This window comes from Polistes canadensis, unplaced genomic scaffold (assembly GCF_001313835.1).
Source record: "Polistes canadensis isolate GaletaPanama2010 unplaced genomic scaffold, ASM131383v1 scaffold_31, whole genome shotgun sequence".
Classification (NCBI taxonomy): Eukaryota; Metazoa; Arthropoda; class Insecta; order Hymenoptera; family Vespidae; genus Polistes; species Polistes canadensis.
In genome coordinates this window covers 749,181-762,210 of record NW_014569578.1, presented here as the reverse complement: position 1 = coordinate 762,210, position 13,030 = coordinate 749,181, and the positions used below count along the sequence as shown (strand labels likewise).

The following is a 13,030-nucleotide window of genomic DNA, read 5'->3' as shown; positions in this document are numbered from 1 at the left end:
TTTAAGAAATGCTGTGAAAACGATCGTGATGATCGATCAATATACATATATATATATATATATATATAGATATATTTATATTTAATTATATAATATGTATATATCTAGAAATAGTGACGTGATAAAAACAAACTATGAGACACACACCGTCGTCACACCCTTGCGCGACGTCGATCATGCAACGAGATTAGCCATTTGAAAGACGAGGAAACTAACTAAGAGCCTAGACACTTTGAGAAAAGCACTATGGAATCCTACAAGAGGATACTTTCACCAGGAAAGTCCGCTTTTCTCTACTTCGCTTCCCTTTTCTTATCAAAGGTGATGGTCCTTTATCGATCGACGACGATCGACGTATCGTTAGGGTGCGCAAGAAAATCGGTGATTATTGTCTCGCGACCATCCGCCCGACCTAATACCTATCTACTTTTCTTTTATTTATTCACTCATTATGCTTTGTTACTTATTCGATTCACTTATTACGTCTCTAATAATCATCGTCGCGTTATCCTTCGAACTTCGACTCGAGCAAAAATGTTAGCGCGGCTAATAGAATAGGTGTGATTAGAGCAGACTAATTAATTATTATCGGTAATAGATACGCGTAAATCTATAAATACGTATACACGAGCCGAATTCACATCATACACGTATTTATATATGTATATAATTTATATATATATATATATTTTTTTTTTATGTTAGGACGATTAAGAACCGACAGCAAGTGTTGCTTGTTATGTGAACATGTGTATTGCAAAAGATTGTATGAGAGTGTAAATGTGTTTTTTTTTTGTTTTTTAATGTGCGCGTAGCCTGTAAAGAGAGTACGTAATGATGATTATATTTGTGTTTCTTTTTTTTTTTTTTTTTATATATATTTTTAATTTTAATTATTTTTTCCGATGGCGTGCCGCGTTCTTCCTTCGGATAAGTCTATCGGCGAGAGTTTTGAATTTAGATTTCTTTCATATTTGGTTCTCATCGTTTTTGTTCAACGGACGACTACGACGACGACGACGACGACGACGACGACGACGACGACGACACGACACGACAATCTCTACACTTGCTCTCCGCGACATTGAGACTCGATACATCTTCGACCCCCGGGGGGACACAACCTTCGTTACGAAATTATAAATCGTATATTATGTATATATCCGTTATATGTTATGTACGTACATATGTAACGTATATATGTATATATGCCTGCGGGTAGCGGCAGTGTGGCACAACCATGACTTAAAAGCGAGTAACTAATCTCATGTTATCGTCCCGACGCGTCCAATAGGACGAGACTTGACTTTTAATCTAGGATTTCCCGCGTAAAACCCCCGGAAAATGAACCGTCGCCGAGAGCACGCTTCTCTTTTCTTCTTCTTCTTCTTCTCACGATCTTTTGTCTGTTTTTTTTTTCTTTTTTTTTTTTTAAATTTTAATTTTAATTTTATTTTTTTGTCATATTTGTTGATTTATATTTTTGTTGTATGCTATTGCCTTATTGGTTATTTCGTTATGTTTCGCTGTCGTACGAGAGCGTCCGCGAACCTGTGCCGGGTGTCACGAATCGCCTGAGATCCGAGAAGAGACAATTTATATCTTAAGAACTCTCTAATCGATTGTTATTATTTTCATTTCTAGCCGTCGACCATTCGACCTCCTTCGTCCTCGTTAGGCAGTTAATTATAGAGGCAGTTTAGAGTCTGGCCTTTGATTAAATAATGAGCTAGAATTAAACGTCAATGCTACTAAATAATGATAAAAAAGAATAAGGAAAAGAATATTAGAAATAAGATATAAAAAGATAAGGCCGACGGGGATATAAAAGTCATTCGAGATATGGTCATAGATAGACGAAGGAGGTAATCTTCGTCGCGAGGACGATGCTCGTTGTCTCGTACGTATATACATACATCTGATAAAACGTGTGCACAACCCTTTTAAAAATTTAATTCATCGAATTCTAGAATCTATTCGCGACGATGTTATTTTGTAATTTTTTTTTTCTTTTTTTTCATTTTTTTTTCCTTTTTTTTTTTTTAAAATCATTAAAATCGTTGCAAATTGGACCGACGACAGCACCGGGGGAAGAGTTAGCGTGCGCTTTGTTTCCGTATCTCTCGAGTCTTCGGTCGCAGTCAACGAGAGAATCGGAAAACCATGGATGATGATGGATTTACAGGTTACACTGCCACAGTATCGTAGGGTGTGAGGAGTCCCCCGTGACCGCCGTGGGGGCTGCCGGTTTGCCGGCCGGGGGCTTCGTTTCTGCAACATCGATTACAATTTTGAGAAATATTCTTCAAAACTATCAACTTCCCTTCCTTTCTTTTTTTTTCTTTCCAAAGAGCACTTCCATCAACTCTTTTTACATCCTCGTACAGATGCGTACAACACTGCGAAAAGCGAAAGAATTACTCGAGCAATTATTAGAATATAAGCAAATTTAATCCGTTGCGTCCTAAAAAAAAATAATTGTATAATAATTTATAGCGGCATCTGTACGTGAACAAAAGATTTTTATCCATGCACTAGAATTACAGCAGCAATGATGGATAAGTATCAGTTAAAATACTAATTACAAATGTAAGAACTTAGTAATGTTAATTATTAGGAGTCTAATAATGTATGATAAATGATTAGCATGTTAGCACAGCAGGGTAATGTAACGATGATGGTAACAGCGTATAATATATGGTAATAATATAGCATGGAGCGTAGTAGAGGCGTTTTTATAATTATTTCTATTGCTAATCGTCCCTAGATTGTTTAAAAAAAAGAAAGAAAAAAAATTAATTAATTAATTACGCTAAGAGCATCGGCCACCAAAAATTGCATGCAAAACATCATGTTCGCATAGAGAAGTCTTTCGTCAACGTTGGTAATATCAAGCAATGTTTTGTAAGCGTCGGCTGGCCTGTTTTTTTGTTTTCTTTTTCTGTTAAAAAGTTTAACTATCATAGATACAGCATTTGTAAATATGTTTTAACGAAATTGCGTCTATCTTTATAGGAACACACTCTGTACTGTTCTACGATCAAGAAACTTACGGCTTCCTGCGTAAAGAGTCATGAAACAAGAAAAAGACAGAGATAAAGACACAGCATTAAAATGTATTTGTAAAGCCTTCAGCTAATCTACCGTGCACTCGATTATTTTTTCATAAATTTATTATTTTTAATATAATTGATAAGAAAAAATGGTATATTTCGAATGTTTAAGGAAGAAATGCCGAATTGAAGTAAAAGATGAGTGATTGAAAGACGATTAATGATCTCTTAATATGATGATGAAATGAAAAATGAATTTGATGATAAGATGAGAGAAGATAATTGGATTGGCTATATTTGAGATAAATTTAAAAAATGTGAATTTTGAATCGAGGTACAATATCAAAAACGATAACTCTCGTGTCGCTTGATCGCGAATCAAACACATTCGCTCTCTACTGACCTCTCTATGAGTTTACGCATCTCCTCGGTGGTCATGCCGTCCTTGCCGCGAGCATTCACTGAAATAGAAAAACACACGGCACGATTGACACAACGGTAAACTACTACGACAACACGTAGCATGCAAATAGTGGAAAGCTATACGATTAGAAACACAGAATTTGGAGCGAATCTCTTCCATTCGTATAAGTGGTGATTCGCTCGACATGCGATATGTCCGCGCATTGTACACCTAGTATCTAATGATGTCTAATGAAACGAGCAGTTCGAGAGAACCAAGAACAAATATGAGAAAATAAAACTCGACGATCCGAACGCAAGTCAAGCTTGCTCCCTGTTTTTCATTCGGATACAAAATCGAGCATTTTTCTCCTTCATCCTCGCCACTTCATTCCTCATCAGGATTCATTGTACTGACCGCCATAGTTGCGGTTGACAAGTTGATCACGGTCACATTCTGCTTCGCTGATTTCGTTGCTTTCCTTGCTGTCGTTGAAACTCGAGTTATTCTGATCGTGATTCCTTGGTGGTGGTGGAGGTGGTTCGGGCGATCCAGAGCTTGGTAAATTGCGAGCAGATCCAACGCTACGACGGCCGACTGATCCACGAGAGCCATAGTGATCGTAAGGAGCACCGTATTGTCCATATTGAGAGCCGTATTGATCTTCTTCGGGAGCGCAATTAGCAGGGTCGTCGTATTCAGGAGAGAAGACATGAGTTCCGCTGCCACCTCCTTGGGATGGTACTCTAGAGTAACGACCATTTTGACGAGGCTGTAAAAAACAAAATTTAAGAATAATACAAGTATTATAAGATCAATTTTATACGTGTTGTTTTGACAGACTCTATACCATAGATTGAGATCCAGAGCGACTGTGAGCAGAAGCATTAGTCGGATGTCCAACTGGTGGTCCCATAGTTCCGGAATGTCCATTACCTTGGTGAGGGAAAGTTTGGAATTGCATAGCCTTGCTTGGGTCCATTTCTTCACGGAATCCTAATAAGTGGAAAGTGGCGTACGGGCAGATCTCATCCTCCATGCCTGCAACAAGTATCGAGGGTAGACTCTGCTGCCATGAAGTTCGTATAGAAAATACATTTTCTATTTGTTACTAAATTCTACGATTATTATCTCCTCAATAAACAAATGAATGATATTGATGATATGTATACGTGCATCAATTTTCATGTTAGTAGTCTCGCTTGAACGTTCCTACTTTCATGCCCTTTTATATTATATATCTCCTTATTTATGTATCACCGAAGTGAAATATTTCTTTCATTGAGAAAACGAGAAGTAAAATATACTCGGCTTAACTGTGTTCGATGTGTAAATTGTGTGCTGGGGCGGATAACGAGCGTGGCATGCGATAACGTGCAACATCGATGAAGAATAACAAGAAGAACAAGAAGAATAAGATGAATAAGTTGTAGAAAGATAAGAAAGAGAAAGAAACGTATGTCTGCATTTATAAGGATTTAGAACCACGAAGAGGACTTACGAAGACCGGCTGCGAGACCGAGTGGCTGTACCGGCTGCAATTCGTCATTACCAGAATCGCGAAAGACGAAGGCTTGCGACGGGACACGGGGGAGAATGAGCCCTTCGTCCTAGAAAAACTACTGTTACCAACCTCTGTGAGAAAGACCCTCCGAACTGCCCATACGCGGTGGGGGTGGACACCTTCTGCTGGGTGCACAATGATTTAATTCCTCATACATGTGCCTCCTTGGATCCCACGTTGAGTGGCTTCTCAACGAACCTGTCGCACCTATCGAACATATACTACAACAATCGTACGACTCGCTGCCGCTTACCAAGCTGACTATCGAGATCTATTTTTTAACGATCGTTATTCTTTAAAGAAGGACACTGATATCAAAATTAGTGAAATTTCGTTAACCATGTTGGATTCTTGGTACGCGCAGCGACGTTATAAGCGCATACGAAGGAAAAACTTGTTTCATTTTAGTAGCAGGGTATACATCTTTATACGTAGATATATAGTATAATATGTGTATATACTTAGGTATGCAAAATATGTTTAAGCGTAGCCAACATAAATAATAGCGGAATCTAAACGGTAATGATGTAATGCGTGTGTATTGTGTTTGCTTGCACATTGGTTTCAACAAAGAATATCATCGTTTTGAAATTTTTGAACCGTTGGTTGGCTGTGCGAAATTTATGTGTTCCGTAAAAAGAAATAGTCAAACTATCTCGTGCCGATGCGACAACATTCAAACAGTTATAATGGAGAATCATCTAAATATCAAACTTTTGTCAGTTGTGGCTTACTTATCACTGTACCTCGCTTGATGCGATCACAGGTGTTATAGTTGGAGCCAGGAACAGGTGGAAGTTTGCGATTCGGGGGTGCGATGTATCCTAATTCGTCTCGGAGATCAGGCCTGCGTTTGTCAAGTGTAGCGCCACCAACACCGGTTTGTTGATATACTACGTCGTCTGAAAGTAGCAATAAACGTGTTCGTTCGTATTAATATTACTATATTATTAGCCAATGAATATGTACGATTGGCAAAGAATCACTGGGAGGATGATTACGATCAGAACATTTAAATTGATCAACACATTAGATATAATATTTGAAAATATTAAAGTCATTATTAATATTCTTGTGTCAAAATCACCACCATCGCAGTGATACTCGATTATTCGATTACTTTTCGTAATCTAATGAATAAAGTAATAAAAAAAAAATTGGTATACATTGTCCCTCGTAATATTTCTCGTCGGCTGAAGAGATACCTCGCAGCCGTGTTTGTTCCGGGCCTCGGGTTCGTCTAGATAATGCGACGCAAATGACGACAATTCCTACGATAATGACGACGATCGTAGCTCCAACCGGTACAACAACGTTAACATCGAGCCAACTCGGTAACCATGGGAAATAACGTCTGACGTCGGTATTCTCATTACCACCGTTACGTACCGGCGGAGCAATCGTACCTACATAGGGAACAAAAATAAAAGAAATTATTATTATTACCTTTATCACTACCATGGCCCTTTCCTCTTAGAACGCAGATCACGATGACGGCAACGATTATAACAAGAACTGCGGCTACCACAGGTACGACAAGATTCAAGTTAGCCATGAAAAATTTCACTGGATCTTCATCGTTGCCACCACCGTTAATGTCCGGTAATTCGCGGGCCGGTGCAATGGTGCCTGGAACAAAAAATACGGCGACCGTTCAATCCAGCCACCATTAGCACCGGCTACGAAATGCTTTCCAACGCATCAAGCGTAGTTATGTTATACCCACCTCCAGTTACAGTCAAAGTTGCAAATTCATATTCGGCTACCGCAAATCCGGCATTGTTATGAGCCGTAACTCGAAGATGATACCAGCTAGCAGGGTCCAAATCCAAAACTACGAAGTTACCGCCCGGTTTAACGTTATTAGATACTTGGTTCCATTCTTGTTGATGCCTAAAATAGGAGACAGACTTGGTTATTCCGAACTTGCCCCGTTAAACTTTTAATCCAATTTCTTGTTTGACTCTTACTTCTTCTTATGTTCAACGACAAAGTACAACATGGGGCAACCACCGTCAGACCAAGCACTTAAGTGAAGGGTAATGCTGTTAGTAGATACTTCAATAAATCTTGCTGCTTCAGGAATAATAGGTTTTGATCCTTTGGTACGAGTGTTCAAAATGTCTGATGGGTCTCCAGTTCCAATACTAAAATTACATTTACGTTGAATCATATCCGCTTTTATTGGATAAACCTCACTTATATAAGACTTATTATTACCTATTGTAAGCCGTAACATAGATCTGATATCGAGAGCCACACCATAAGTTTTCTAAAGTATACTTTTGTGCCGTGGAACTAATCTGAACGGTTTCCCAGTCACCAAATTCAGGTTTGTAATGAATCGTATATCCATGAATAGGTGCATTATCAGTTGGATGAGGTCGCAATTTCATTGTAAGCGAATTGGTAGTCGTGGCCGTTAGAGTAACTTGTGGTGAGTGTGGTGGAGCTAAAATCCAATAACCAAATATTAATAAAAAAAAACAAAACTTTGAAACTATTTTACAATTATTCATATTGACAATTACCATTAACAATGAGTTGATGAGTAACAGTATCATGTCCAAAAGAGTTTTCAACATAACACGAATATTCTCCAGCATCAGCACGGTCAACTTCTTTGATGAACAAGGATCCTTCGGGTAATTGTCTCAATCTATCGCTGGGTTGAAGAACAGAGCCTCGTACTTTCCATATTACTTCCGGTGCCGGTACACCAACAGCAAGACAGGGTAATTTTACATCTTCTTTGTAAGTCGCAGTGAATTTGTCGTCAAACGATGCAATCTTGGCCGGTACTATACATTAAAAAATAAAGAAAACAATAAATTAATATAAAATGCTTACTTTGTATATATTGTAAGAAATAAAAAACTAATCTTACCTCGTACACTTGGTCCTAATGTTACAATCTTAGAAGCTTCTCCTTCGCCAATGTTCGTGCTAGCAGTTACCCAGAATTCATATCTTCGTTGTTTGTCAAGTCCAGTGGCTTCGTAAGTTAACTGATTAGGTGGAACTTTTTGGCTAGTTGGTTCTTCTGCGTTGTCAGCTTTAGTATAAATAGTATATTGCGAAATAACTCCATTTGGTTGATTTGGTGGGCGCCAAGAAACAAGAATCGATTCAGGAGACATGACGAGAGCTTTAACGGCGATCGGAGCTTCGGGGGCTAAAGAAGAGAATAAATAAATTGTCAATAAATTAAATGAAATATTATTGATGCTTTCCAGATTAAAACTTACCATCTTGTTCAGTTTGACAGTGGATCGGTGCAGATTTCACGCCATCGCCACCAGAGGTAAAGGCCAAAACTTGCATACTGTAGTTCGTATATTTCTTCAAGCCGTGTAAAATCGTTTCGCTGGAAGAGGTAATCTTGGTATCTTTCGTATTTTCATCATACCAAGTATCAGATGGACCATAAATAACCTAAAAATATATGATGTTCATATATAGTCAATAATACGTTAATATAAAAATACGCAGTAAATATTTTCTTAATATATTTTTTATATAAAATATTTTATTACCTTGTAGCCAGTAATAACACCATTTGCAGCAATAAGAGGAGGCGACATCCATGAAACTCTGATAGTTTGCGAAGTGAGAGTAGTGCAAGTCGTATCGTGGGGTGGTTGTTCGGGTACACCTTCGGCCGTGTGTTGTCTTCGTTCTTCGCTCATCGGTCCAGAACCAACTTTATTGAATGCTTGAACAACAACGCTGTATTGGGTGTAGGTCTTAAGATTCATGATCTGCAAGTGATGTTCTTTTCCATCTTCCTTCGAAAATTCAACGGTTTCAAACATGTATGGTTTGTCAGAGGATGAAAGCCTGTAGCCGACATAATAGCCAAGAATTTCGCCGTTCCAATCTTCGCGTGGGGGTGGTTTCCAGGTTACCTATATATGTTTAACTTTGTTAATGATATATTTCCAATTGTGAATTAATGAGAAATTCAATTTCATCATAGTTACCTTGAGAGTATGTTGATCAAGAGCATCGACTCTAACAGAAGTTGGTGGGCCACTTGGAGCTTCTTCGGCGGTGATGATAGTTACAGTGTCAGATGGGTCAGACGTTCCAATTTCGTTTTCGGCAACAATTCGGAGATGATAAGTCGTGGCAGGTCTAAGATTGAACACACCAGCAACGTTTTGTTGAGAGCCAGGCACAAGTACCCTATCGATATCAGTTTCCCAGGAGCCCTTGCTGATTTTGTATTCGATAACGTATCGTTTAATGGGACTATTTCCGTCATATGGAGCTGCCCACGACAATTGAACCGAACGTCCAGACTTATCCAATACTTTAAGACCATAAGGAACTTCCGGTACCTCTGCAAGGAAATCGTATTGGTAAAAGTTACTTTACTATCGATTAAGATATAGAACTTTCGAACATTACTACGAAGACTGTACCTTGAACAATCATGTTGATGCTGGTATCATCACTTCCAAAAGCATTCGTTGCAACACAGGTAAACAAAGCCGAGTCACTCCTTTCAGTTCTCTTGATACTAAGGTCAGACAGAACACCATTAGCCAAAATTTCTTCTCGGATGGTATAACGCGAATCGCTTTTCGGGTCAAGTCTCTTATTGTTCATATTCCATAAAATGCCAATTGGTTTCTCGCCTTGTGCCTCGCATTGTAATACAGCTGGTTCGCCACGTCGTGCAGTTTGATTTCTGAGTTTGATCTCAAAATGGGGAGGTGCTGTAATTATCGATAATCTTAATGTAAGCAAATAATTAAAAAGAAAGAAAGAAAAAAGAGAAACTGAGATCTCACCTTGAACAGAGATGAGAATCACAGCAGAAAGTCCAGCTCCGATACCATTAACAGCCTCGCAAAGATAATAACCTTCATTAGTCTTTTGAATGTTATTGATCGAGAGAGTTCCATCTTCAACACTAATATCAGGATTGCTCAGTTTCAAGTCGGTATAATCACCAGGCGTATCTCCTATTCGATGAAAATCATCCGATGATGAATAAATAATTAGTATAGGTTCAAAGTAGTTAAGGAAACTAGAACTAAAACGAAAATACTAACCAGCAGCTCTCTTCCATGTGATCTGGGGCTTCGGGAAACCATCGGCTTTACATTCAACGCGTGCATCGGAGCCTTGTGCGAAAGCTTTATCGGTAGGTTCCAGAATCCAGCGAGGTGGTACTGTGACAGAATAAATCGATTAGAACTGCGTTCTTTTCCCTTAGTCTACTATAGCAGTAAACCGGAAGCAAATCGTTCCGACGTCCTAGATCTTTCGTCAACTACATTATTGGGCATTCAGAAGAAATATTTATCAAAGTATTACATATCAAATGAAATCCTGCCTGCATAAAGGCAGGCAAACAAAAAGATCCAGAACAGATGGGATTACGTTTATTGCATGCAAACGTCGATTCGCTTCCGCTACCGCAACGAGCAGAATGTACTACTAATAAAAGCATACGGGACTTTGAGATGACTATGCGGGTATCTACGAACATGAACCGAGAGTATGAAGATCGACGAAGTAAGGCTGCTGAAGGAGCTCACTGAGAGTACATGCAAGAAGTTCTACGATGTATGTACTTAAGCACGGCTTGCATGCTGTACCGCATTAAGAAATCATGTTAAGACCATATTTCATGTTCTTACTCGGAGTAAAAAGGGCTGTGAGAGAGACAGAAAGAGATAGGCTGAAAGAGTGAGTGAGAAAGATAGAGATAGTTAGAGGTAGATAGAGAAAGAGAAGAAGAAAGAAAGAAAAGCATGCATGTATCACTACAAACTACTTCCTTCTCATGCACGTACAAAATAAACGAGGCGAGACATGTGAGGTAAAGGCTAGGTAAGGCTGATACGGAAAGGTGCCTTAAGGAGTAAAGGTTGGAATGAATCTCGGAAACCCTCCGAGGGGTGCTGGAATGGTCGGTCGGTCGTCTTTGGAGCTGGGACGCGTTGTGGCTCGCGAATGTGGGGATGTACGACGAACTACTAACTTGATCGACGTTATGACGAGAGACGATGACAAAACAATACAAGAGACTTAACAAAACCTATTAGAATGACCTCGCGATATTGTGTGCGTGAAAGAGATAGAGAGAGTAATGATATATATATATATATATATATATACATATATGTATATATAATTTGTCGAGAATGATGAAGATCAAAGGAAAGTACAACGTGATGTATCTGTGTTCATCATGTGTATGTGTGAAAGAGAAATACAATACTTTTTGCGATCTTTCTTGACAAAATTAAAAAGCCAAAGAAAGGATCGTCGACAAATGTTGACGAAGAGGGCGCAAGAGAAAAAATGAAACGACATTTAATCGCGAAATTTAAACGAACGGCAAACACGAGGAAAGGCCGTTGTTGAGCTTGAGGATGACGGAGGTTTCGGTTCGATCTACCTGATCTTTAACGCTCGGCTTTAAGCTTGTGGACTCGAAACTGTAGCATATAAGATAAAAACCTAATAATAATGATAATAATAATAATATAAAAAAAAAATGAAATGTAGAGAAAAAAAAGATAGATGGCTAAAAGAAAAATAACAAAATTAAATAACAAAGGAAAGAAAAAAAAATGATAGAAATATGAGCAAGAAAGAGAAAGAGAGAGAGAGAGAGAGAGAGAGAGAGAGAGAGAGAGAAAGAGAGAAAGAAGAGAGAGAGAAAGAGACAGTGCAGACGAGAGTATCATCCCCGGTGACGAAAGCAACGATCTGTACACAACAGGACAGCTTCAGCAACGACGAAGATGCATCAATAAAGCCTGCAGTCATAAAATGTCGCGATAACCGACGCGATTATTATTATTATTATTTGCTGTCATTCAGGGTGATCATCAATCATCATGTCGCTCATTATCAAAATCAATATACGCATATATAAGTATAATATAATATAATGTATGTATGTACGCATGTATATGTATATATCGTTATTTTGTATGGCCAATTAGCATTATTATCATTATCACGATTTCAATGCTCCCTTTTACTCTTGGGCCCTAACCGTGGACTCGTAACGTGGCTTCATGTGCCGCTCTTCCCGACGGATTAATAGCGAGACACGCGTAACGTCCATCGTGGTCTGGGGTAACTGGCTCGATCAGAAGTATACTCGTTCGTGGTCCGAGTTTCCCGACGCTGTATCCCATATATTGCGACAAGGGTTGACCTTCGTATGTCCAGGTGATCTCAATCGGTGTGTCGCCGACCGGTACCATGCACGCTAGCTGAGCAGCCTGTCCGGCATAGATCGGTCGATCCCCAAAATCGAAAGGACTGATGCGTGGTAAGACTGGAATATGTAACGGTAGTAGAGGCTCTAGGTAAACCGGCCACGACGACAAATTTTAACGCGATTTTTAATGAAGACTCGATGTGTTTTTCCTCTCCTCTTTTATCTCTTTTCTGGATTTTTTTTTTCTTTTTTTTTCTTTTTTCTTTTTTTTTTTTTTTTATTCGTTCGTCACTTATTTGTTCTTCCGATTTGGTGTTTCCATTTCTCCGTATTTTGTCCGAACCATGTGTCTCGTAATACGCTTGCGGCCTTTTCCGATATTGTCGTTAAAATTAATTAACGAAGAAATCAGATAACGAAATAAGTGAATAAAATGAGGGTTAGGACGTGTTGTTGTTCGTTTGCTTCGCGACAGCTTTAAACTCGAGAAAAGAAAAGGATAAAGCTCCCGCCGGCTTGAAAACTCAACCCACCGAATTCTGTATTAACGAGGAGAAGATATAATTGTGTAGAGAGTTAAAGAGAGAGTGATAGAGAAAGAGAAAGAAAGAGAGAGAAAGAGAGAGAGAGAGAGTGAGAGAGAGACATAGGGGAAGTTCAGAATGGAGAATCGGGCAAACGTAAACTTTCCAGACATCTTCATGTGTATTTATGTATTGCTACACGACAGACAGAGCAAGTAGTACAGTTTATTACGACGAACGATGCATTATTATTAACGTTATTATAATATAAATATATATACATGTAATATA

General features: G+C 38.8%; 1 protein-coding gene across 47 annotated transcripts in view; it reads right to left on the bottom strand.

The window, feature by feature from the left end:
* Positions 1 to 856: 856 nt before the first annotated feature.
* Positions 857 to 13,030, bottom strand: part of LOC106784137 (Down syndrome cell adhesion molecule-like protein Dscam2) — a 66,785-nt gene continuing 54,611 nt past the window's right edge. For 28 of the 47 annotated variants that reach the window (XM_014743315.1, XM_014743313.1, XM_014743306.1 and 25 more), the window contains 19 exons: positions 10,084 to 10,203; positions 9,820 to 9,993; positions 9,448 to 9,744; positions 9,004 to 9,365; positions 8,557 to 8,928; positions 8,269 to 8,455; positions 7,908 to 8,195; positions 7,552 to 7,821; positions 7,241 to 7,472; positions 6,991 to 7,167; positions 6,747 to 6,913; positions 6,187 to 6,426; positions 5,755 to 5,922; positions 5,090 to 5,227; positions 4,307 to 4,497; positions 3,874 to 4,228; positions 3,457 to 3,514; positions 3,054 to 3,059; positions 857 to 2,271 (listed from right to left, as the gene is read on the bottom strand). In XM_014743315.1, the coding sequence (XP_014598801.1) occupies positions 2,187 to 2,271; positions 3,054 to 3,059; positions 3,457 to 3,514; positions 3,874 to 4,228; positions 4,307 to 4,497; positions 5,090 to 5,227; positions 5,755 to 5,922; positions 6,187 to 6,426; positions 6,747 to 6,913; positions 6,991 to 7,167; positions 7,241 to 7,472; positions 7,552 to 7,821; positions 7,908 to 8,195; positions 8,269 to 8,455; positions 8,557 to 8,928; positions 9,004 to 9,365; positions 9,448 to 9,744; positions 9,820 to 9,993; positions 10,084 to 10,203 (3,887 nt within the window). In that variant the 3' untranslated portion in view covers positions 857 to 2,186. Of the gene's footprint in view, positions 2,272 to 3,053; positions 3,060 to 3,456; positions 3,515 to 3,873; positions 4,229 to 4,306; positions 4,498 to 5,089; positions 5,228 to 5,754; positions 5,923 to 6,186; positions 6,427 to 6,466; positions 6,650 to 6,746; positions 6,914 to 6,990; positions 7,168 to 7,240; positions 7,473 to 7,551; positions 7,822 to 7,907; positions 8,196 to 8,268; positions 8,456 to 8,556; positions 8,929 to 9,003; positions 9,366 to 9,447; positions 9,745 to 9,819; positions 9,994 to 10,083; positions 10,204 to 13,030 lie in introns of all 47 variants that reach the window. The other 19 variants (XM_014743347.1, XM_014743330.1, XM_014743346.1 and 16 more) reach the window with 2 other exon arrangements.